Source organism: Palaemon carinicauda, chromosome 10 (assembly GCF_036898095.1).
Source record: "Palaemon carinicauda isolate YSFRI2023 chromosome 10, ASM3689809v2, whole genome shotgun sequence".
NCBI lineage: Eukaryota > Metazoa > Arthropoda > Malacostraca > Decapoda > Palaemonidae > Palaemon > Palaemon carinicauda.
Genome location: NC_090734.1, coordinates 133,731,947 through 133,755,965, shown reverse-complemented (window position 1 = coordinate 133,755,965; position 24,019 = coordinate 133,731,947). Strand labels below are relative to the sequence as shown.

Sequence of the window (24,019 nt, the reverse complement as noted above, 5' to 3'; positions counted from 1 at the left end):
AAGAAACGTAACTTAACTGCCTCAATGTCCGATAAAGGGTGTAATGGTACGAATGGTTCACCCTCAAGGAGGGAAAGGAGAAGAAGCAGAAGAGCCAGTCATTCTACCTTTGCTTCGGACTTACAATGAACATGATACCATAGACAAAATGCTTCCCGTTTTAGTAAATTTTACGATAAGTTTAATTACAACCAACTTAAACTAATGACTTATAGCTTTGTAATGTATCAGTAAATTGTAAGGTTAATGCTGTGAATATTTTGGGATTCCTAATGCAAAATATAATGCATATTACAAACACTATGGATTTCCGTCAGAAACCGATAAAAAAAACGTTCAAAACACCTATAATTACACCATATTTCATTTTTCTTTTAATCATAAAAGATATTGCTAAAATATATAAATTTATCTTAGAATTGGAAAAACAAAGGTAGGTAAGTGAAAAGTTTGGGGTGTATGTATGATGATGACCATGTCCCATATTTCCCTTATTTTCAACCCTATCGCTAAGAATACAGCAGTCTACAGGGAGTTGCACCTATTAGGTAAGTAGGTAAGGAAATGGGTAATAGGTTAGGTTGTTAAGTTAGGAGTGAAAGTTGGGAAAATTATAGATCCAGTCAGTTTAAGTTAGGTTCCTGGTTCCTCATTGCTCACTCCGCAAAATAAGTTTGCGGGCACTCTATCACTTTATAGATGGGTGCAGAGCTTCTAAGCTTATTCTTATTACTGTAATTAAGCTTATTTTATCTGTACCATAAATAAGGTAATGATGAAATTCTCAATATGGAGTTTTTATGATAAAACAAAGTTTTATGAATACTTACCTGGCAGTTATATATACATAGCTAATAATCTCTATTTCGGCAGAATTTTTCTAAACGTGGCAACCGCCTTGTGGTGGTTGGGTGGTAACACCCGTTAAAGGGTGGTAGGAGGAATCATTCCCGTTTTCTGTTCTTCAGTTCATCTATGCCCGACCTGTCTCCTGAGGGGAGGTGGGTGGGCCTTCGAATGTATATATAGCTGCCAGGTAAGTATTCATAAAACTTTGTTTTATCATAAAAACTCCATTTTTATGAATAGAACTTACCTGGCAGTTATATATACTGTACATAGCTGATTAACACACTTGGAGGAGGGTGATAGACAGTAAACATCGTTGGGGAAACAACCAAAAAGGTAGTAGGATAAAAAAACACCTCGATTCCTTACCTGCTAAGGTAGCTGACTTCAAAAGTTCCTGCCTCTTGAGTCGCTTTCCCTTAGGAGTGTCAGCCAGGATGTGACCTGCAGTGCTGAAAACACTCAATCTAGTCTGTCAACGGGGTGAGACCAACAATCTGACTAGACTTCAGGACTACCTATTGCCCAAAATAAAAACTGCAACCTTACCAAAACCAACCACCTAACTTTTGCAAAGTAGATAAAAATTATCTAACTAGACTGAGGTGACTGTACACAAGTCGAAGTCCTCAGACAACCAATAAAAACACCAACCTACGCACAAGTATACAAAACTAAGGTTGAGGGGAGGTAGTAACTCCTTTGCCTAATACAGAAGCCGTAGCTACGTATGGGCCCAAGGTATAACATTTCTCATAATCAACTCTCACCTCTCTGAGGTAATGAGAGGCGAACACAGTTGCTCCTCCAGAATGTCGCATCCATAATTTGTCTTACCGACATGTTCTTGCGGTAAGCAAGCGAGGTCGCAATGGCTCTCACTTCGTGAGCCTGCACTTTTAAAAGTCTGAAGTGTTCCTCCTCACACAAGAGATGCGCTTCTCTTATAACTTCCCTCAGGAAAAAAGACAAAGCGTTCTTGGAAAGGGGCTTCTGAGGATCTTTCACAGAACACCACAGGGAGCTAGAAGAGCCTCTCACATTTTTCGTGCGAGACAAGTAGGTCTTGAGGGCTCGTACTGGACAGAGGAGCCTCTCTTGCTCTTGACCCACTAGGTTGGTCAAGTTAGGAACTTCAAAGGTCCTTGGCCAGGGCTTAGAAGGGTTCTCGTTTTTAGCGAGAAAGTCTAATCTTAAGGCACAAACTGCCCCATTCAGATTGAAGCCTACTTGTTTTTCAATTGCATGGATTTCACTGACTCTTTTAGCTGTTGCTAAGGCCAAAAGAAAGAGGGTTTTCTTGGTAACCTCCCTAAGGGGAGCCTGTGAGATGGGCTCAAATCTCTTGGTGCACAGAAATTTAAGAACCACATCAAGGTTCCAAGAAGGGGGCTTTAACTGGGCCTGCTTGGTTGTCTCAAAAGACTTCAAGAGGTCATGTAAGTCCTTATCGCGAGACAAGTACAAGCCTCTATGCCGACAGACTGAAGCGAGCATACTTTTGTACCCCTTGATAGTGGACACAGCCAGCTTAGCGTCCTGCCCGAGGTACAACAAGAAATCTGCAATCTGGCTCACAGAGGTAGTGGATGAGGATATCTTGTGCTTCCTACACCAAGCCCTAAAAGTCTCCCACTTGGACTGGTAGACCCTCTGTGAAGAGACCCTCCTCGCTCTGGCGATAGCTTTCGCAGCTTGCGCTGAAAATCCTCTCGTTCTAACGAGCTTCTCGATAGTCTGAAGGCAGTCAGATTGAGAGCGAGGGGGTTTTGACGATACCTCTCGAAGTGGGGTTGTCTGAGCAGCCTTGGACTTGCAGGGAGGCTTCTTGGAAAGTCCATCAACAAGTCCACCACCTCCGTGAACCATTCCCTCATCGGCCAGAAAGGAGCTATCAGGATCATTCGTCCCGAATCAAGGAGAGCGAATTTCCTGACTACCAGATTGATGATCTTGAACGGGAGAAAGGCATATGTGTCCATCCCCGTCCAATCCATCAAAAAGGTGTCTACTGCTATTGCCTCCTTGTCCGGAACCAGGGAGCAATAGTTGGGGATCCTCTTGGATAAGTTGGAGGCGAAAAGATCGATGAGGGGTCTCCCACACAGCCTCCAGAGACTCTGACAGACCTGTTGGTTGAGGGTCCATTCTGTGGGAAGGACCTGCCCTTTCCTGCTGAGCATGTCCGCCCTCACATTTCTCTGTCCCTGAACAAACCTCGTCAGCAGACCTATCTTGTTCTCCTTCGCCCAAAGAAGGAGCTGCCTTGCTGTCTCGAACAGAGACAGAGAGTGAGTCCCTCCTTGCTTCCTGATGTAAGCAAGAGCTGTGGTGTTGTCTGAGTTGACCTCCACAATCTTCCCAGACACCAAGTCTTTGAAGGCCTTTAGTCCCCGAAAAATGGCCATTAGCTCCTTGTTGTTGATGTGCCATTCCAGCTGAATTCCTTCCCAATAGCCTGAGACCTCCTTGCTTCCTAGTGTTGCCCCCCAACCTGACTCTGATGCGTCTGAAAACAACACTAGGTCTGGGTTCTTCTTGTGTAAGGAGATCCCTTCCCCTAACAAGGCTGGATCCAGCCACCACTTCAGAAGATTCTTGACTACTGTTGGAATGGGGAAGGAAAAGGAGTCTTCCTGCGTCTTTCTGTTCCATATTTTCGAAAGAAAGTGCTTAAGAGGCCTTAGATGGAGTCTCCCCAGAGAGACAAACTGTTCGAGGGAGGATAGAGTCCCCAGCAAACTCATCCACTCCTTCGCTGAGCACCTCTTCTTGTCCAGGAAAGTTCTGACTTTTACGAGACACTTGGTCTGTCTTTCCTGTGAGGGAGAAGCCCGAAAAAGAACTGAATTCAGAACTATCCCCAAATAGAGAATAGTCTGATTCGGCTTGATCTGAGACTTCTCCCTGTTGATGACCAGGCCTAGATCTTGAACCATCATAAAAGTCTTCAGTAAATCCTCCAAACATTTCTCCCTCGATCGTGAACGAATCAGCCAATCGTCCAAATAGAAGGATATCCTTATCCCCTCCTGATGCAGCCAGCCTGACACATTCGCCATTATCCTGGTGAAGACTTGAGGAGCCGTGCTGAGACCGAAGCAAAGAGCTCTGAATGGAAGCACTTGCCCTGCATTACAAATCTCAGGTACTTCCTTGAAGTCGGATGGATGGGGACATGGAAATACGCGTCCTGCAAGTCGAGGGACACCATCCAGTCCCCTGGACGTACTGATGCCAGCACCGACTGAGTCGTCTCCATGGAGAACTTTGTTTTCTCCACAAAGACGTTGAGAGAGCTGACATCCAGGACGGGTCTCCATCCGCCCGAGTTCTTGGGGACTAGAAACAGGCAATTGTAAAAGCCTGGGGAGGATAGATCCCGAACCGGCTCTATCGCTCCCTTGTCTAGCATTTGGTCGACTAGGTCTATTAGGGCCTTCTGTTTCCCCGGATCTGTGTACCGGGCTACTAAGGCCAGCGGAGCATCTGCGAGAGGAGGTTTCTTCAGAAAGGGGATCTTGTATCCTTCCTTGATGACTGAGAAGGACCAGGTGTCCGCCCCTCTCCTCTTCCAAGACTGCCAAAAACCTGAGTCTTGCGCCTACTGTCTGGAGGAGACAAACTTCATTTTCTGGGGCGAGGTCTGAACGAACCCCTGGTAGATCTTGGTCCTGATTCTTGCCTTCTTCCTCTAAAATCTGGTCTTGAAGAAGTAGTCCTGCCCTGAAAGGGCTGCTGGAATTTCTTTTCCTCCCGTTTCAAAGAAGAAGGAGTGGCTGCCAAGGGTTTACGAGCAGAACGAGATAAAAGGTCTTGGGTGGCTTTTTGGGCCAGTGAAAGCGTAATGTCTCTAACCAGGGACTCAGGAAAAAGATGTTGAGACAGGGGGGCGTAAAGAAGCTCAGACTTTTGCGCAATGGTAACAGACCTTGAATTAAAAAAGCAAAGCAGGGCTCTCTTCTTTAGGATACCAGCTGAGAACAGCGCAGCCAACTCATTCACCCCATCTCTGAGGCCCTTGTCCATACAGGACATAATACAGGTAAGGTCCCTAGTTCCTTCCATCTGGTCAGTTTTCCTTGCCAGAGTCCCAAGCGACCAGTCCAGAAAACTAAAAACCTCAAAGGCTCTAAAAATACCTTTGACGAGATGATCCAGCTCCGACATCGACCACATGACCTTGGCCGAGTTGAGAGCATGCCTTCTAGCAGAGTCCACTAAGCCAGAGAAGTCACCCTTGGAGGAGGAAGGCACTCCCAGACCCAAAGGTTCCCCAGTCTCATACCACATACCCGCTTTTGAAGCAAGACGAGCTGGTGGAAACGAGAAGGAAGTCTTAACTGCTTGTCTCCGCTCCTTCATCCAATCATCAATCTTTGCTAGAACCTTCTTTGCGGAAATCGACAGTTTCATCTTGATGAAGGCCGACTGTTTCTTGGCCTTCTTTCTGTTAAATTGGGATTGAGGAGATTGAGGGGCAGCAGGTTGGAATTCCTCTCCCAAAAGTTCAAGAAGGGAGCAAGAGAGAACTTTGTAATCTCCAGCAGCGTCGGCAGGTTTATCATCGTCATCAGAAACCTCCTCGAGGTCCTGATCCACATCTGCAACATCCTTCGAACGAGAAGAAGGTTCCTTAGAATCCGACAATGGCAAATCAAAGGAATCGTCCTGCAAAAGATGGGTTGCATCCTGGAGCCCAGCGCTATAAGAATCCTTGGAACGAGAGGCAGTATCGTCCCGAAGAGGCAGGCTGGTATCGCCCTGGCGCCTAGAACGAGAGGCAGTATCGTTCTGGTGCCGAGAGCGCGAGGCGGTATCGTCCTGGCGTCGAGAACGAGAGGCGGTATCGTCATGGCGTCGTGAACGAGAGGCGGTATCGTCCAGGTGGCAAAAACTAGGGGCGGTATCGTCGTGAACGAGAGGCGGTATCGTCCTGGCGTAGTGAACGAGAGGCGGTATCGTCGTGGCGAAGCGAACGAGAGGAGGTATCGTGCTGGTATCGTGAACGGGAGGCGGTATCGTCCTGGCATCGAGAACGAGAAGCAGTATCGTTCGAGATAGTATCGTCCCGGTATCGAGAACGAGAAACCGTATCGTCCTGGTATCGAGAAGTATCGCCTTGCGAAAGCACACATTCCTCATCCTGGCGCAGAGAGGGAGAAGTTTTCTTTAGAGAAGAACTCCGTTCTCTCTTAGAAGCAGACTTCTTAATAGGTAACGAGTCGTCTTTACGTCTATCAGACTGGGCGTGAGGGCGGCTAAATGCTTGCACTAACGTAAAAAGTTGTTCCTGCATGACAGACATAAAGGATTTAGCAACATCAGCTGGGTCTTGCGGCCCCGAAGGGGAGGGTTGACGAATAACACTTTTAGAAGGGGGAGGATCTTCGGCAGTAGGCTTAGGCTTCGCCCTTTTCACAGGCACGGAGTCGAAATCATACTCCGACGGACAAGGTTCATAACTGCTAGAACCGGGAGAGAAAGAACGAGACAGTTCATCGCGGTTCCATCTCCTCTTAGGAGGTCTTGACGCTTCAAACTTCCATTTACGTCTGGGCGAATTCGGAGAAGAAATTAACACATCCGACACGTCTTTTCCGTGACGGTCAAGAACAGCCTGGGAATCGGCAACAGGGCTGTTTGAGGCAACGGCTGACCGAGGGTACGTATCTCTCACCCCCTTTCGGTCATCGACGTACCTTCTCCCTTGGTCCTGGGAGCTTGGTAGAGGTCTAGGCCTAGGGTAATGACAGGTTCGGTCAGTCGCCACCTCCACTGCACTAACACAAGCACTTTCACTATCCTTACCTTTAAAGGCCTCCAGTTGTTCTTTAATAGCCTTCAACTCGGCAGCCAGGCTAGCGTACCGAGGGTCATCCGCAGATACGGATCCTGTAGGAGGTGCAGGAGTTACTAACTCAAGGGAAGGATCAACTTCCAAAGAGGAATCAATTATAGGTTCAAAAGATAAATCTACACTAAGTTCGTCTTCCTTACCACTAACAGACTTAGACTTAGACCTAGAAGCTCTCCTAACTCTATCGAGCTCTAGTTTACGCACATAGCGCTTCATAATCAACCAATCCTTTTCATCCAAAACTTTACCTTCCCCGCACCTATTATTAAGGGCACAAACAAAACCCCTACAATTCAAACACACAGTGTGAGGGTCTACCGCCATTTTCGGTAGTCTCACCTTACATTCCTCATTCGCACAGACACGGTAATGACTTTTTCACTCATAAAGAAACCAGCAAAAAAGCAAAGAAATAACAAAAACACGATTCCCAAAACCCCAAATCAGAGTACTTCACCAAATAGCAGACTGGTACACCGATACAGGGAAAGCGAAAAAAACCTCTTAATGACGGACCAACGTGTTGTCGATCCGGCCGGCAGAGATGAACTGAAGAACAGAAAACAGGAATGATTCCTCCTACCACCCTGTTACGGGTGTTACCACCCAACCACCACAAGGCGGTTGCCACGTTTAGAAAAATTCTGCCGAAATAGAGATTATTAGCTATGTATATATAACTGCCAGGTAAGTTCTATTCATAAAACTTAAATTTCATCTCATTCTATCTTTAAATTAGTTGTGATAACACCTTGCTATCATCAGTTTTGGCAACCTATTCAAAGGAAATGCCCTACTTATAAATACGACCAGATCCCTGCTAGGATTTTGCGTCTAGTTTCATTAATTGTCCTAATTTTAGGCATGAAAATAAATGTTCAGTAGTTCTATGAACACAAGCTGGATACTATCAAATCCTGTCCAGAATTCAACTATGGTTATTTATCAAATATTTACCTAAAGACAGATCTTACAACTCATGGCCTACGATGGTGACTTGGCCAGGATAATGATTGGACCTGGGGGTGTATGTATGATAGCGGCCACCTGTATGTATTACGTCTAACTTAGAATATGGCAGTGTACAGAGGGTCACAGGGGGGCGTTAGTCCCCCCCGTTAGGTAAGGACACGGCTCGTAGGTTAGGTTAGGGGGGAAAATTTAGGTTAGTTGATGTCAATTTTTTATCCAAATGAAAGGAAGTGGCCGCTGATGTACAAAGGCTCCTATTTACCGAATGACAGACCTTACAACTCACTGCCTACGATGGTTTCATACAAACAGTAATGACTTGGCAAAGAGAGTGACTGGACCTGTTGATACAGCTTAATAGTGTGATAGGAAAAATTCACGACGCTTAAATAAGTAGGCTTTTCGGAATAAATTGCCTAAAATCCACATTGTTTTAATTACAGTAAGACTAGTTTACTGAAATTATAATTTCCTGACGTCACAACACCAAAGTCACAGTGCCTAGTGGTTATAACCAGTAGGGAAAACAGCTTACCCATATCTCTCCTCTCTCCTCTGTTCTTCCAAATGGTCCTCGACATCTTTAATCTGGGTTTTCTTTCTCCATGCCTTCTTCTTGTTCTTGTTAAATCTTTTTCTTTTGCCCTTCTCGGCAGGATTTACGATTACCTTCACCATGCTGGGTGATAGTAAACACGAAAGGCTGATATGCCTGATGTTGAAGAACTTTTTGCGACTTTGTGGCTGTAAACGCCGTTACCACTTCTGTAAAACCTAGTTTTTGTAGAAAAAGTATTGTCTCATTTATTTTTGTGGGGAATTGGAAAATGTTGATATGTAGAGCGAAATATTCTGCTATTTACTCATAAGTAGTGGTAGAAGGATTTCATTGTTTATTTTTTATACTTCAAATATAACATGTTTTGTGAAACACTTTATACTGGAAGGAAGTAATTAGGAATAAACACGTTCACCCTCACTGCAGAGGTTTATTGTAAAATGTTTTCATTTATTGACATTTTGTAGAAAAAAATAAATTTATAATGGATAAAATTTTGCCATTAAATATAACATTCATTCTAAAGGTAATCAAAACTTGTTTCTGAAATTTTATTTAAAACGCATTACCGAATATTTATTAACATAAGCTACTAACGCCCCCTTATCTTGAATACTGTGAAAATAAGGTATCCAAATGTTTACCTTAGTCCCGAGCTCAATAAGGCACTAGGGAAAAGCAAAATATGTCTTGAAACCTTACAGAAATGTTAATAAAATGAGTTGGGCGAAAAAGAAAAATCAATTATGTGGAAGAAGTCAAGAACAAAGATGGTTGAAAAGAAAAGAAGGCCAATGGCAAAAGACCGAAGACCCATAGCTCTATTAAAAATTTCTTATAAAATATTCATGATGATGGTGAAAGAGGAAGTAGAAAATCACATAAGAATGACTGAAGAAGACAATGAATGTCAAGCAGGATTTACAGGTGGAGGCAGGATAGAGGACAATATCTTTATATTACAGTATTGTGTAGAAGAGAGCTATAGTAACAAGAAACCTCTAATAGTAACCGCGATAGACTTTAGTAAAGCATTTGACTCTGTAAAAAGGGAGGTAGGCCTACTAATAGAAGTTTTAAAAGAATATAGAATTAACACCAAAATCATAAGTGCAATTGCAGATATTTATCAAGGAGATACTACGGGCATTGACTTAGGAGAAGGATAGAACAAGAAATGGTTACGAGTGGAATTAAACAGGGTTGCACAGGATCAACTTCACTTTTTAAACTAAATACGTATATTGTCATGAAGAAAATAGAAGAGGAAGGAAACGGTTCCAGAAATCAATTAATAAAGGTAGAATCATTATTTTTTGCAGATAGTGCCTTAGTAATTGCACAGGATATACATAATGCAAAGCGTAACATCCAGATATTAGTAGAAACTGGTAAAAAATGTGGGTTAAAATTAATAAAGAAAAGAGTAATATTATGACTAACAATATGAAAGAAAAGCCAGATAACATAGAGGGAATCAAAGTAGTAGAAAGTTTAACATACTTAGGAATAAAGCTAGATAATAATAGGAATAAATTTAAAACTCAGGAAAGGGTAATGATAGAAAAGGCACAAAAATTAGCCAATCTAACATATTCAGTTATAGAGAAAAGTTGCAATAAAGTAATGGTAGGAAAAACGTTCTGGAAAAGTATTGCTTTACCATATATTTTGTATGGAACAAGTATTATAAATCTAACAGAAACTGAAATAGAGAAACTACAAAGAATGGAGTATACAGGAAGATTTTAGGTGCCACTAAAAGCACAGCTAATACTGCTCTAAGAGGGGAGATAGTTGCATCTTCTATGAAAGCAAGGGTGGTGGATGGGAAGCTGCAGTACTTAATTCGTACCCTGAATAGAAAGAAGGAAATATTGAAAATAATTATCCAGGATATTCAAGAAAAAGAAGGAAGATGGTGGAAACAACCTGCAAAGTATTTGGAAGAATTAAGTTTAGGCATAAGACAGATAAGAAGAATGAACAAGGCAGAAATAAAATCGGAAACCATAAAGTGGGATACTGAAAAGTGGAAAGAAGAAATAGAAAGTAAAGTGAGCTTAGAAATATATAGAACGTGGAAGAAAGAAATTAAAGAGTTAATTTATGACAATACATTTGCTTCAGTGATATTTTTTAGAGCAAGAACTAAGACGTTAAAACTAAATGTTGTAAATAGACACAATGAGGGGAATGTAAACTGTAATTTTTGTGAAAATGAGGAGGAAGATTTGATACATTTTTGTTGTTTTGCCAGGAATATAGAAAATAAAAGAATGAAGTAATTGAGTTACAACAACCATACGACGAAGACTTAAAGAAGATAGTAGGATTATTTTCATTTAGTGAAACAAATATAGAAAAGAAAAAAGAAGTATTAAACCTGATGTGGAAGAAAAGACAAAACAGTACAAGAAGATAAACTTTGGAGGCGCCGTTGTAAAGGCTGTGTCTTGCCCCAGAACCTGAACCTGAACCTGATTCTAGTGTTACTGCTGTTATGATGCATTACAGGCACAGTATTATAATTGACTATATCAAAAATGTAGTTTAAGAAATTACGAACAGGGCTGCCGAAACGTGGAATTTACGTCATCGATACGGCTAATCTGCTCCACATCTTGATCAGATGTAGAATCCGAGTGTTAATGAATTCCACACTTTGTGAAGAGATGATGTATGTGATTAAAATGCAATAAAAAGTAATAAATAATTAATATGAGTGTTTTATTATTTATTTTCCCCGTGATATCCATATAAAAATTACAATAATTGTAAAGTCTATGAAAGTGTGGATGCTACGGGACTAGGGGGCTCAGTGGAGTTCAGCATTTGATGTTGCCGACTCATTGAAAGACTGATTCTTGAATCAGTGTTGAGGGAATTAATTGCAATTGCCGCTCAACAGTTGCCTTTTGACGTTATCCGTGTGTGTATTAGTTATATTGTAAAATTGTGCGTATTATAACACATAGACAAATCATTTAGTATGATATCCTCCTCAGTTCAATATAGTGTAACTGACAAACGTTATCAAGTGAGAGAGGTGAAACTAGGTCTAATCAGCGACACCGCTGAGCGTACAGTTGCCTAGTGTGGAGAATCCGGCAGCCCTGATTACAGGCACAGTATTATAATAGACTATATCAAAAGTGCAGTTTAAGAAATTACGAAATATAATAAGCAGAGGAGCAAGATTGATAACAGGTATTCCAGAGAAAATATTACTCCTGTACTAATTGAATTACAGTAGAGTTTAATATATGTGCAACAATCCATTAAGTTACGAGGACCGAACGTCTAAAACATCTTAGGAAAATTGCTACAATTCGTACAGCCAACGAATTGTGTAGACACGAGAATAGTTACGGATAGTTTCAAATTATTGGAACCAATATATGTATGCTATAGGCCCCATAGCTTTCAGATTTGCAGCCCCAAGACTATACAAGGTCCCACTAGACATCCGAACGACTTATTAAGGCTTTAAAGAAGAAACTAAAGACTTTCTTGTTATCTAACTTCTTCGATAATGTGGATTCGACAATTAACACGGAATACGCCTTGGATGACTCGAAATACCTGAGAATGTAGATGACAAGCAGGTCTGTTAGGTCCTGGTGACACGACTGGTAAACAACCCGTAAAGTAAGTAACTTTTCCTTTTGTTTTCAACAATTAATAATAAACAGATACAACAACAAATTTACTTTTGCATTTCATAGTACAAAATAAGCAATGCTAAGAATGGGGATTTAAGGGACGTTGTAAAACCCATTAGTTAGGGTTTTATTATAGTTACGGACGGGGAAAACTTTCCGGTAAATTTGTATTGTATTACAGGGTGTGATTTTCGCACAGAAAATATATGATTTCTTTTAGTAAATAACGTGATTTAACCGAATTTGACCTTCATTTCAACCGGAATCAAACAGATCAACCAACCCGACTAACTTTAAGTTGACGAATTGGTTGATGCTATTACTGATGAAATGAAGGTGAAAAGCGGTTAAATCACGTTATTTACTTTGGGAAATCATATATTTTCTGTGCGAAAATCACACCCTGTACAAATTTACCATATAAATATTATCACTGTTGACATATATGTTGTGTTAAAATATTTAAACATAAGCACTTGTTCAACGATGTCACTTCTCTTACGAATGTACTGAGAACAATAATATTAGCAACGTTACCAATGATTCACAGTGCTACCAACGATGACGAATGGTACACAGAGTTACCAACGACACGATGACATTACTAGCGGTAGAAATGCTAAATATTTTCATATGTATTTTAAATAATTTTTCCATATAACTATTACACAATCAATAAAAAGTACAGAAAGGGCACAGAACCTAACAAACCCACCTAACCTTGCCTAGAAGTACCCCGGTCACAAAACACATATAATGACTATTGAGGAATGACTTTTATAAAGAAAACAACGAAACTTGTGGGTCACGGGAGGCTGAGACTGACGGATTAACTTCTATGACTGGGATGTGGATGGGTGGGGGTCATTGGGGTCTTGTGGGTGTACCTTTATAGGCAGTAACGGTATAACCACAACGACGTTTGTTCTTAGTTTTAGGTATGATGGATTCAGAATTGCAATAAAACACGTGAATGTCTTTCCTATAAGATGAAACACAACGGCACGTAATACTGCAGACGTTACAAGTTTCTATAACTTCCTCCATCGAAAAATAGGTAAAAATAAATCGCACTTGAAATGACGAACGTCTCAACAGGTCAAAGGTTACAACCCAAAAGGCATTGGAGGAAAGGATATGAACAGACCGCTCAAAGAGATAAAGGAAGGGGGGGGTAGGGAGATATCTGAATAGGCCTAAGTTGGTGATTGGTTAAGGGAAAAACAAAGAACACTAGCGGGTAAACATGAATGAACTAAATAGGGAAACTAGTCCAGAGAAAGTATTTATGGGACACAGTGGAGTGAAAAGGAAATAACCAAAGAAAAGAAATAAAAACAATATAGGAAGGTAAAATGGAATGAATGATAAATAATATTGAATGGGAATATAAAATGGGGTGATTTTACCGTGAATGAACTGGATAGGGAAACTAGTCCAGAGCAAATATTTATGTGAAAACGGGGAGAGAAAAGGAAATAACCAAACAAATAAACCCAATATAGGAAGATAAAATGGAATGTATGATAAATAATATTGAATGGGAATATAAAATGAGAAAATAATACGATAATAAAAAGAGTAATTGGGGGAGGAGGGAAAACTTCTGCGCAGGGGAGTGATATTTGCGCAGACCGAAAACTGGTATGCATGAACGTACGTACAAATGGGGTTGATCTACATCAGACGTTGGCAGCACTGGTTACTGTATTTTTTCATGAAATAATCTTTGAAACGGCTCCTCCAAAGTATATCCAGTTATACTATTTTGTATTTCCTTACGGTTGTAATACATACAAGAAGGTAATGTATAGAGAAGAAAAGGCTTGTTTTTCGATTATATATAGATTCCCCAGTATGTTTCCCCCACCCAAAACCCCGAGTTCCCACTGGGGGTCCCCCATTATCGGAGGATATAGATGTATATATATTTCTGAAACTATAAATTTGCGACGGGAACGAGTGTTATTTTCGAAGAGAGCGTAATTTTTCCTATAAGAAAAAGTAGTTGATTTCCTAGGTTACATTGCCCTGTAATACACTGTAATCTTATTAACGAAATGGAATTAGATTTATGCTTATTAACGGAAACTTGGTTGCAGGGAAATATTAGTGATAACTCAAAGATTCAGGAGATGACGCCGTGTACTCATGATTTCTATCACGTACCAAGAAAGGACAAAACTGGAGGAGGAGTGGGTGTCTTTGTGTCGAAAACTTTCTCTAGGGTTTCTATCATGAATGAAATAGTATTTGAAACGTTTGAATATATCTGTTTAAAACTGACAAGAAACAATAAGGTAATGAATATAATATCATTATATAGACCACCAGCGAGTAATATGACTAAATTCATTGAAGAATTTAGTATTCTTGTGGGTGTGGTGGACGATATTAAAAATACATTAATTGGTGGAGACTTCAACTGTTGGGTAGATGATGAAAATGATAATAAGGCTAAAGAACTCAAGGAAGTATTTGAGATGTTTAATTTAATAAACAGTGTTTTGGTATCAACGTCAGTAGGTGGTCATACACTCGACTTGGTCATATGTGGAAAAGACTCAGACCTAATAAAAAACCTTGAAGTGGAACCAGACTTTGAGATCTCAAAAACACATAAACTCATCACCTTTAATGTTAATATAAATTGCACCAGAGTATTGAAAAAATGGATCACATATAGGGAACGGGAAAATTTTGATGCTGAGAATTTTATTGAAGCTAGTGTAGCGCAAATGTCTTGTGTGAACACACAATGTGAACATATGGTAGACATAGAATGTGTTGGGTGCTATACTAAGAAATACAACGACAATTTTGGAAAAATGTACGATACCATGTGTCCCATAAAGAATAAACAAATAGTGGTACGCGAAAATGTTAGATGGTATAATAGTGAGCTATTAAAGGCAAAAAGACACAGACGAAAGATGGAAGGTAGATGGAAAAGAGCCAAATCCTTACAAGCCAGAAATCTATATAATAAGGCCAGAAATGACTATAACATCCTGTTAGAAAAAACAAAAAGAAAATTCTACAACGGCGAATGTAAAAAAACTAATAACATGAAGGACTTTCACAAAAACCTTGATGATTTGATGGGATTAAAGAAAAAATATGTCTTGCCTGACAATGTTTGTGCAGAGAGTTTTGCTATATTCTTTAGTGAAAAAATTGATAAAATCTATAGAGGCTTCCCCCAAAATCACTTGGAAGGACAGTCAGCTATGCCAGTGAAGGAGGGAAAGAAGTTAATAAAATTTAAGGAAATAAATATGTGCGACTTGTTAAAGGTTATGAGAGAGATGAAGAATACATATTGTGGAAACGACCCTTTCCCAAACAGTTCAATAAGTGAAGCTCCAAACAAACAAGTTGTATATAATATTTACCTGAACATAATTAACCTAAGTATATCGCAATCCTGTTTTCCTAGCTGTGAAAAAACTGCGTTGATCAAACCAATTTATAAAGGGAAAGGTGATGTAAACGAGCTAAATTCATATAGGCCCATTTCAAATTTATCCTACATGTCAAAGCTTATTGAAAAAGTCATAAGTGAGCAATTATGGGCGCATATTGACGAGTTAGAGGTATTCCCGGAAAATCAATCGGCCTACAGAGCTAATCATTCTACAGAAACTACTTTGTGCTCAATAATGAATGATATGATAGGTCTTCTTGATGGGGGAAAGTGTGGAATTTTAATTATGTTAGATCTTAGTGCTGCTTTTGACACTGTTGTGCACGAGTACTTACTTGACGACTTAAAGTCTATTGGAGTGACTCAGGAAGCACTGAAATTTTTGCGAAGTTACTTAGTGAACAGGAAGACTATTGTAGAAGTTTCTGGAAACCGATCCAATGAGAGAATTCTTATGAAGGGTGTACCACAGGGTAGTGTCCTGGGCCCTATCTTGTTTAACATATATACTATCGAGCTATCACACATCTTGAAAAAACAAAAAGTGGGTTTTAAACTATATTCAGATGATACTCAGTTTTACCTCTCAATTTCAACAACACAAGATACAGGGAAGAAAATTGATGAGATAATGACTGAAATAAAAACATGGATGCAGAGGAAAAAGCTCAAATTAAATGATGATAAAACAGAATGTATGTTCTTTGGCACAAGGGTGGCTTTGAAGAATTACCAGTTAATTCAAAGTATAAAAATTGGTGATGCTGATGTTGGGATTGTGCCTGTTGTGAAAAATTTGGGTGTACTGATAGACTGTAATTTGTCAATGAAGGACCAAATTGTGAACACAGTGAAAGTGTGTAACTATCACCTGAGAAACATAGCATTTATTAGAAAATATTTAACAGAGGGCAGTACAAAAATTTTAGTGATGAGTCATGTAATATCAAGGCTTGATTATTGCAATTCTCTGTACTACAAATTGCCCAATACACTACTAAGGAAGCTTCAAAATGTGCAAAACCGGGCGGCTAGACTGATAAAAGGCATTAAATTTCGGGAGAGAATAACTCCTGCACTGATCGATCTACATTGGTTACCTGTTAAGGCTAGGATTGAATTTAAAATTTGCTTGTTGACTCACAAAGCACTTACAAGTGATAAGCCTAAATATCTTCGTGATTGCTTGGTCCCCTACCCTGAAGCTACCAGCGCCACTGTAAGAGTTAGACATGCAGATGACCCACATAGACTATTCGAAATTAGTGTGAATCATGCAATAGGAGGAAGAACGTTCAGTTATGCTGCACCGAGACTCTTTAACGACCTTCCACTCGATGTCAAGAATAGCACAAATGTGGCTGCCTTCAAGAAAAACCTGAAGACTTATCTTTTTAGAAAGTGTTATAATAGTGACCTGAAAACTATTAAGCCTGAATACAAATGCTAGCGAAATAACTGATAACGATACAGAGCAAAATATTAACTGGAAAGGAATTATTTTTTCATACACCAAGGCCCGCCTGAACAGACCTTTAGTGTTTGATGGAGGGCGAGAAATAAACCTCTAAAAGTAAGTAAGTAAAAGTATGAAACCAACTTTCCTACTAAAAAACAGTTTTGTTCCGTAACTGAAATACAAACCACGCTATTTACATTGGGTATTACTTTCGGCGTAGCTGAAATGACGAGCCATTAGATTTTAACGAGGGTTTCCTACCCCGCGCTATAGTCTATTTTTTATAGCGGTGCATATTTGCACCCACTCACAGGGGTGCCCTTTTAGCTCGGAAAGGTTCCTGATACCTGATTGGTCGGAAGTATTTTTGTCCGAACACCTTCATTGTTCTCGAATAATTACCAAGTAATGTGATTTGAAACTTATTTATTAACCTATATTTCTCCATCAGATATATTTTTTGTCAATAAACAATGTGAAAGAATAAATATATTATAAAGAATCGTCTTGGTAAGTCTAAATTTAATACTGTAACACAATCCGCCGAAGTCAACGACAGCAGCTTGTTTTCGGATGCACGCTTTGTAATTTTGTAATTTTTCACATATTTTAACGCAAATTGGGATAAATTACACTCAGCATAAGTTAAACATGTTATTATAAACTTTCTTTGAATACCAGAATTTACCAAAATCATGGAATTGATAAAACCCGATATTTGTGAAAACTTATGGGGAGGCAAAAGAACAGCCTGTAGCGGCCTGGTGGGAAAACGATCCCTTCTGACTTGTAGACGCAATTTTTTTTTTTCTTTCGTAATATAGTTCAGCCTATTCCTTTCAGTTTGAATAGTCTTGCATTGTCTCTCTTCGTATTATTTTGCTTAGTATTTTCCCACATTCCTGTTCCTCACATAATATCTATCTATTTTCCCCGATATCCCTTCTTTCATATAGGCCTATGTGATATCCGCACTACGATTCCTTATGTTTTGTACCTTACGTCAGTAAGCATCTAAATAATAATAACAACATAAATTTTATACTGTGTAGAAAGTATAACCTATTCTGTAAACCTGAAATTAAGCATAGTAATTTTTCTTTATTCCCGCCTCTACACTATTTTAATGAGACTAGCACGCGCTTCCCTTCAAGCCATCACTTTCGACAGAGGATAAGAAATACAGTAAGGAATCGTAGTGCGGATATCCCATTTATGAAAGGAGTGATATCGGGAAAATAGATCGATATTAGCTGAGGTACAAGAATGTGGGAAAATACTAAGCAAAATAATACGAAGAGAGACAATGCAAGACTATTTAAACTGAAAGGAATAGGTCAAAATATATTACGAACGAAAAAAAAAAAAAACTGCGTCTACAAGTCAGAAGGGATCGTTTTCCCACCAGGCCGCTACAGGCTGTTCTTTTACCTCCCCATAAGTTTTCACAAATATCGGGTTTTATCAATTCCATGATTTTGGTAAATTCTGGTATTCAAAGAAAGTTTATAATAACATGTTTAACTTATGCTGAGTGTAATTCATCCCAATTTGCATTAAAATATGTGAAAAATTACAATATTATAAGGCGTGCATCCGAAAACAAGCTGCTGTCGTTGACTTCGGCGGATTGTGTTATTAAATTTAGACTTACCAAGACGATTCTTTATAATATATTTTTGTTCCGTAACCGAAATACAAACCACGCTATTTACATTGGGTTTACCTTTTAGCGTAGCTGAAATGGCGAGCCATTAGAATTTAACGAGGGTGTGATACCCCCGCGCTAGTTAGCGGGGGGGTAGGGGATTGGTAGCTAGCTACCCCTCCCCCCCTCACACACAGGTGAATGCTCCACTTTCACTTTTGGCTCGGACATGGACAGACGTCTCTGTCTTTGTCCTCGCTTGGCAGCTATTGTTGTTCTGTCTTTACTTAATCACTTACTTTTTTTTACTCAATATATATGTAAACATTTTCTCATGTTTATGTATATATTTGAGTATAGAAATCAGTAAGTTTCCTTTCAGAGTTTGTGCTTGTGTGTGTAGTGTACGATATCTCCGTGGGGCCCTCGGCAGTTTAGGCCACCATGGTGTAATTTTATGGGTCGCGATCGAGTTTGACTTCGGTCTTTCTCTCTCTCTCTCTTGAGGTCGTTCACCCTTTTACTACGTTACTACGCCTTTTGTAGCTTCCTTCCCGTGTGGGGGGGTTGCTACGCCGTACGTTTTGTCTCAATTAGTTTATGAATCTAATTGTATTTGTTGATTTTTCAGCTTTGTAGAACGATTCCTTTCGGGGTTTTCGTTCTTTCTTTAGTGTTCATTCATTTTTAAATTACATAATTACATAGTTACATAATTATAATTGTTATAATTCTGTGTTGGTTACAGCTCTCCTTCCGTGAGTGTAAGTGGTTGTGAGGGCACGAGCCTGTTGTGTAATTCTTGTTTTCCTTTCCCTCGGGATTCCTCTTCGGAGCCTTCCCGGGGGAATGAATGTGTACTAATGATTTTTGTTTTATTTTTTTTTACAGTTACCGATCTAGTTCGTTTCTGTAATTTGGCAACGGTGTGAGCTGTCTTGTTGAGGCCTGGGGATTCGGCTGTTGCTGCCTCCCCTATGGATTTTCGTCAGGGGCGTATCTCCTTCTTCTGGAAGTACACCCGTGACGATTGACAGCTCTCCAGTTCATTTAAGAACTCTCAGGAGGCTCGCCTCCTTGGGTGGGTAACTTTTCTTCCGAGGGAAGTTTTTCCTGTCCAGGCTTGAGTTTTTCCCCTTTTGGGGGGTTCTTTTCTTGCCTTTTTTTTCGTGCGACTATGCTCTTGGTGCTGAGCGGTCGCACCTGCAGTTTCGCTCAAGGGGCTGGGCAACTGCAGGAGCCCCTCTTCGGAGGATTGCTCCTTTTTGGTCACTGGCTGACCAGTCTCTTCTACGAAGTGTTTCTCTTTCGTTCGCGAGAGAGTACACTCATAGAGACTCCTTTTCGGAGGATTCTTCTGCTGTTGTTGCTGTTGGCCTCCTTCGCCGTAAGGCTCACTGTCCGCCTCGTCGTAAGGGCCTCCCATCTCCCTATAAGGGTGCTAAGAGGCGCCTTTTTGAATCTCAGTATGCAGCCTACAACTCCTTCTTCTTGATCTTCCGCCCCTGGTGCAGATGGACAGCAGTCTGACCTCGTCTTCCGACGGGCAACGGTCTTCCCGACGGACATCAGTCTCCCGGCGGACAGACAACGGTCTTCCGACGGACATCAGTCTCCCTACGGACAACGATCCCTTCGGGGCAGGGTTGCCTCCCACGGGGGTTCTTCCCTTGCGTGTCAGGGTTCCCCTGCGCGCCCTTCTGCTGTGCTCTCTCCTGCTCAGTGTTAGCGCACAGGTGTTCCGTCGCGCGGACGGACGGTGTTCAGTCGCGCGGACCGACGGTGTTCCGTCGCACGGACCGACGGTGTTTCATCGCGCGAACGTCGGCTTAATTCTTGCAGTATCCATTGCTCGCCTATGGGTTATCGCTTGCCGACCACCAGCTCTCGCCCTTCCTACCACGCTCGCCCTCCTTCTGCGCTCCTTCGCTCACCTTTGTTTGCGTTCCTGCGTGCCCGCGCATGGGCGCTTCCACGTTCGCCCATGCGCAAACCATTGATTTACCATCGCGCGAGCACCTGGGCGATTGCGACCGCGATTCCCGTTGGGGTTTCGCAGCATGGCCAGCCTGGCGAGTCTTCTGGAGCGTATTTCCAGAACACGGCCTCACCCCGTAAACGCGGAGCATGGCACATGCAAGAGCAGGAAGAATTTTCAGGGAGGTCTGAGCAACATTCTTCTTTCCAGAACCTGGGTTAGCCCTTCCTCCTCGTCATTCCCTGGAAGGGTCTTGCCAGGGAGCTTTCCGTTCGAGATTTCTCCGTCGGGCAAGGGGTGACTGGTTTAGCCCTTCCTCTTCTCCATCTCGTGAAAGGGGCTTACCAGGTCCTTTCCCTCCTCGTTTGCGACCCGAGGTTTTGTTCAAGGAAGCTACAGGAAGGTCATGGGTACTTTCCTCCTCTCGGGCTCAAGCACCTTGGCGTTTCGTCGTCAAGTTTCGAACCTGCGGGCAAGCTCGATGTTGGACCATCTGGACGCAATGACCGAGGGCTTCCTTTCGGGTGTCTCATCCGTGGATGTCGACAACCTCAGACACCCTTCCATCCTTGAGAAGAGTTTGTTTGTGCCCAAGGACAGAGACATAGACAGCGGTTGTGCGGAGGAAGTCGACTTCTGTTTTCACTCCTCCAAGGCGCTTTCTTCCAGACCCTGCAGGGCTCCAGCGCCTATTTCTTTCAGCCACGTCGGCCTAAGTTATCGGACCGGCTACGACAACTGAGACAAGGTGTCCAATAGCAGTCCCCTCCTGTCAGGAACAGGTGGCACAGGAGGCTCTCCCGGGGAGGCATAGTCCTAGAGGGAGCGGCAGAGTTCACGAACTCTAGGATTGGCACCCCCCCTTGCAGGTTTCACGCTGGGAGGATGCCTAAGGTTACTCATCCGGATGACAGCTTCCCGATGCCCATTCCTGCACGATCTCCGTGATCAGCCAAGGATATCGCGCCTGCCGTCTCTGTCAGCGAATTCAGTGTCTCTGAACCTCTTTGCCATAGGGTCGGCAAGAGTTTGCCCGTTTGGGAAGAATGATTCATGCCTTAGGAGAAGGTCCTCCATAGGATCGTCGACGGCTTCACCCCCCCGGCTTTCTGCAGTCGATCCTTTCTTGTAAGGAAGTATCTGAGACGGGAGTTCCGTAGTCGACCTCTCAGCTCTGATCAAGTTTGTCGAACAAACTTCATCCAGCGTGGAACAGCAGAATCGATCAGACTGGTAACGAGGCGACAGGACTCCTTAAGCCCTGGATCGGAAGGACGGGTACTTTCAGTTTCCATTCCATCCATCTTCCAGGAAGCTCGTGGAATTCAGCCTAGACTACAGGTATTCCTGCTTAAGATGCAGTGTGGCGATCCCGCCGTGGCATCGCAGGTTTTTTCCCCAGAGAACTCTCCCTGCTTTCCTCATGGCCGCTCAGGTGCAGGCTTCCGCCTCCTTCGCCTTTTGGAGGTCTGGTCAACTCCGGTAGGCTCGGGTTCGACCTTCTTCAGCGCCGGGACAAGCTTCTGGATGCTTACCATGAGTGGGGGTTCATGGTATTTTGCTAGGAGCCTTCTCTTCTTCTGCCTCAACATCTGGAGTATCTAGCCATGATATTGAGTCAACGGCCTTACCACGTCGGAAACCCCGCTTCTCGTCCGTCCAGCGAGGTTAAGCAACGTCGGGTCTGGTCGGTACTTGGATGGGTGACCGCTTGGGGACGCTAGATTCTGTTGCCGCCTCCTCCGAGCCTTCCCTTCAGTTGACTGTGGCAAGGCTGAGGAGAGTCGCAGTACCTGTTCTCAGTCAAGCAGAGCTTTCAGTCCTACCTTGGAACGTTTCCTTATTCTCTTTTCCTCATTGACCCGTCTAAAGTTCCGAACGGTCGCCTCAGGATAAGTTCCCTGTGGGGCGGCCCAAGTTCTGGTGGTTTCAAAGCAACGATTAACCGGACTTTCTGGCCCCTATGGGACCAGCGGAACGATTAGACCTGCAATGGGTGTTGACCTATGGAACCTCTTGATGGGAGTGGATGTTCTCGTCCTTTCCCCACATTTGTGATGCTGTTCTCGGACTCGTGAAAGAAAAGGGGGGGGGGCATGTTCCGGTCCAGGCCTATGGTCAGGGCCTGAAGGATACCTCTCCATCATTCAGGCAGGCTTAGGGGCCGTAGTCTGGCCCCTCTACAGATCCTACAGCTCCTGCCGAGTCCCTCCGTGCGCGTCGACTTCATGGTACTGGCGTGTTCTAACCAGCAGGGGACGCATTTTCATACCTTCGCATCTTGCAGTAGAGATACTGAGATGATTCGAGATCCTCTCAATACCACTATCGGCTATCTCATTCCGGGCAGAGGAATGTTCTCTCCGACTATCCGAGCAGAGCCTCATAGAGAGAGTGTCACTGGGGGTCTTTGGCCTTGAATAACCAACAAGTCCTGGCCTGGGGGACCTGATCGCGACAGCTTGGAACCTCTAGCTTCCGCTGCTCTTCCCCCTAGTCTCAGACCCCGAGATTCTGGCAAGATGCATTCCGGTGATGGTGGGACAACATCGACGCCTGCGTCTTCCCTCCTTTGTTTTCTGTTGAGAATGGGTCTCAACAAGACCAGGTTGTCTGTCAACCTTTCAATGGCCCTGAGAGCTCCACTGGGACTATACACAGAACGGTTTCCAGACCCTCTGCTTCCCCTGACGGAACTCCCGGGAGAGCTTCTCCCACGGCACAGGCTACTCGAACAACCACACTGCAACATCTTTCACGAGCCGGGGCGTCGCTTCGGCTTCATGCCTGGAGACACTACGCCTCCTCCTCAGGAAGAGACAACCCGCTACAGTCTCGGGACGGAGGTCGCGTCATCTGCGATAGTCATCCGTAGGGGTCTACCAGGCGAAGTGGAGAGTCTTCTGTGGTTGGTGTCGTGGGAGAGATACCTCTTCCCTTGAGGCCTCTTCTCCAGCAATAACGGAGTTATTGCTTTTCGGCGGGAGGAAACTCCTTTCCGCTCTCGGCAGTGAAGCTTGTTGCTCAGCCTTTCCCTGGCTTTCAGGCTGAAAGGAATAGACTCTTTCCTTCCCGCTGGACCTTTCTTCGCTCATGCGAAGCTGCGTACGTCCTGCCCCCAGTCGGAGTGAGACTTCCTCCATGGAGCATGGTTCGGACTCTTTAGTCCCTTAAGAGATCTTCTCAAGAACCATTACGTCAGGCCTCTGATCGTATTCCGTCTTGGGGGACGGTGCTCCTACTCACTCTGGCCTCGGTCAGTGTGTAAGCAATCTTCTTGGTCTCGTACGACTCCGCCCTTTCTAAGGAATGGGGGAAGGCAACATTCAGGTTCGCTCCTGAGTTGTTGGCTAGACTCAGAATCTTGGGGTGCCGGCCTTCGGCCCAATTCCTTCAAGATTTCGAGTCACCATTCTATATCTGATGTCCCAAAACCTTCTCCTTCTTGCCAGTAAAGGAATCGAGAGGTTAGCTTTGGGAACAGCTGCAGTTTGTCCTCACGTGCAGCCGGGTTGGGAGCACAAGAAGGACACGGGGGAGAGTCACCAGTATACCTCTTCAGCTCGGACTCAAGAACATTCTTCTCGACCTGAATCCAGACC

At 42.8% G+C, this 24,019-nt stretch overlaps 1 protein-coding gene and 1 pseudogene across 1 annotated transcript in view; one reads left to right on the top strand and one right to left on the bottom strand.

Moving 5' to 3' along the window:
• Nucleotides 1-8,393, bottom strand: part of LOC137648793 (ribosome biogenesis protein NOP53) — an 82,893-nt gene extending 74,500 nt beyond the window's left edge. The window contains exon 1 of the mRNA XM_068381938.1: nucleotides 8,217-8,393. Coding sequence (XP_068238039.1) covers nucleotides 8,217-8,359 — 143 coding nt within the window. The 5' untranslated portion in view covers nucleotides 8,360-8,393. The remainder of the gene's footprint in view (nucleotides 1-8,216) is intronic.
• A 13,641-nt stretch (nucleotides 8,394-22,034) lies between these two features.
• Nucleotides 22,035-22,153, top strand: LOC137648958 (5S ribosomal RNA; annotated as a pseudogene).
• The last annotated feature ends 1,866 nt before the right edge of the window (nucleotides 22,154-24,019 follow it).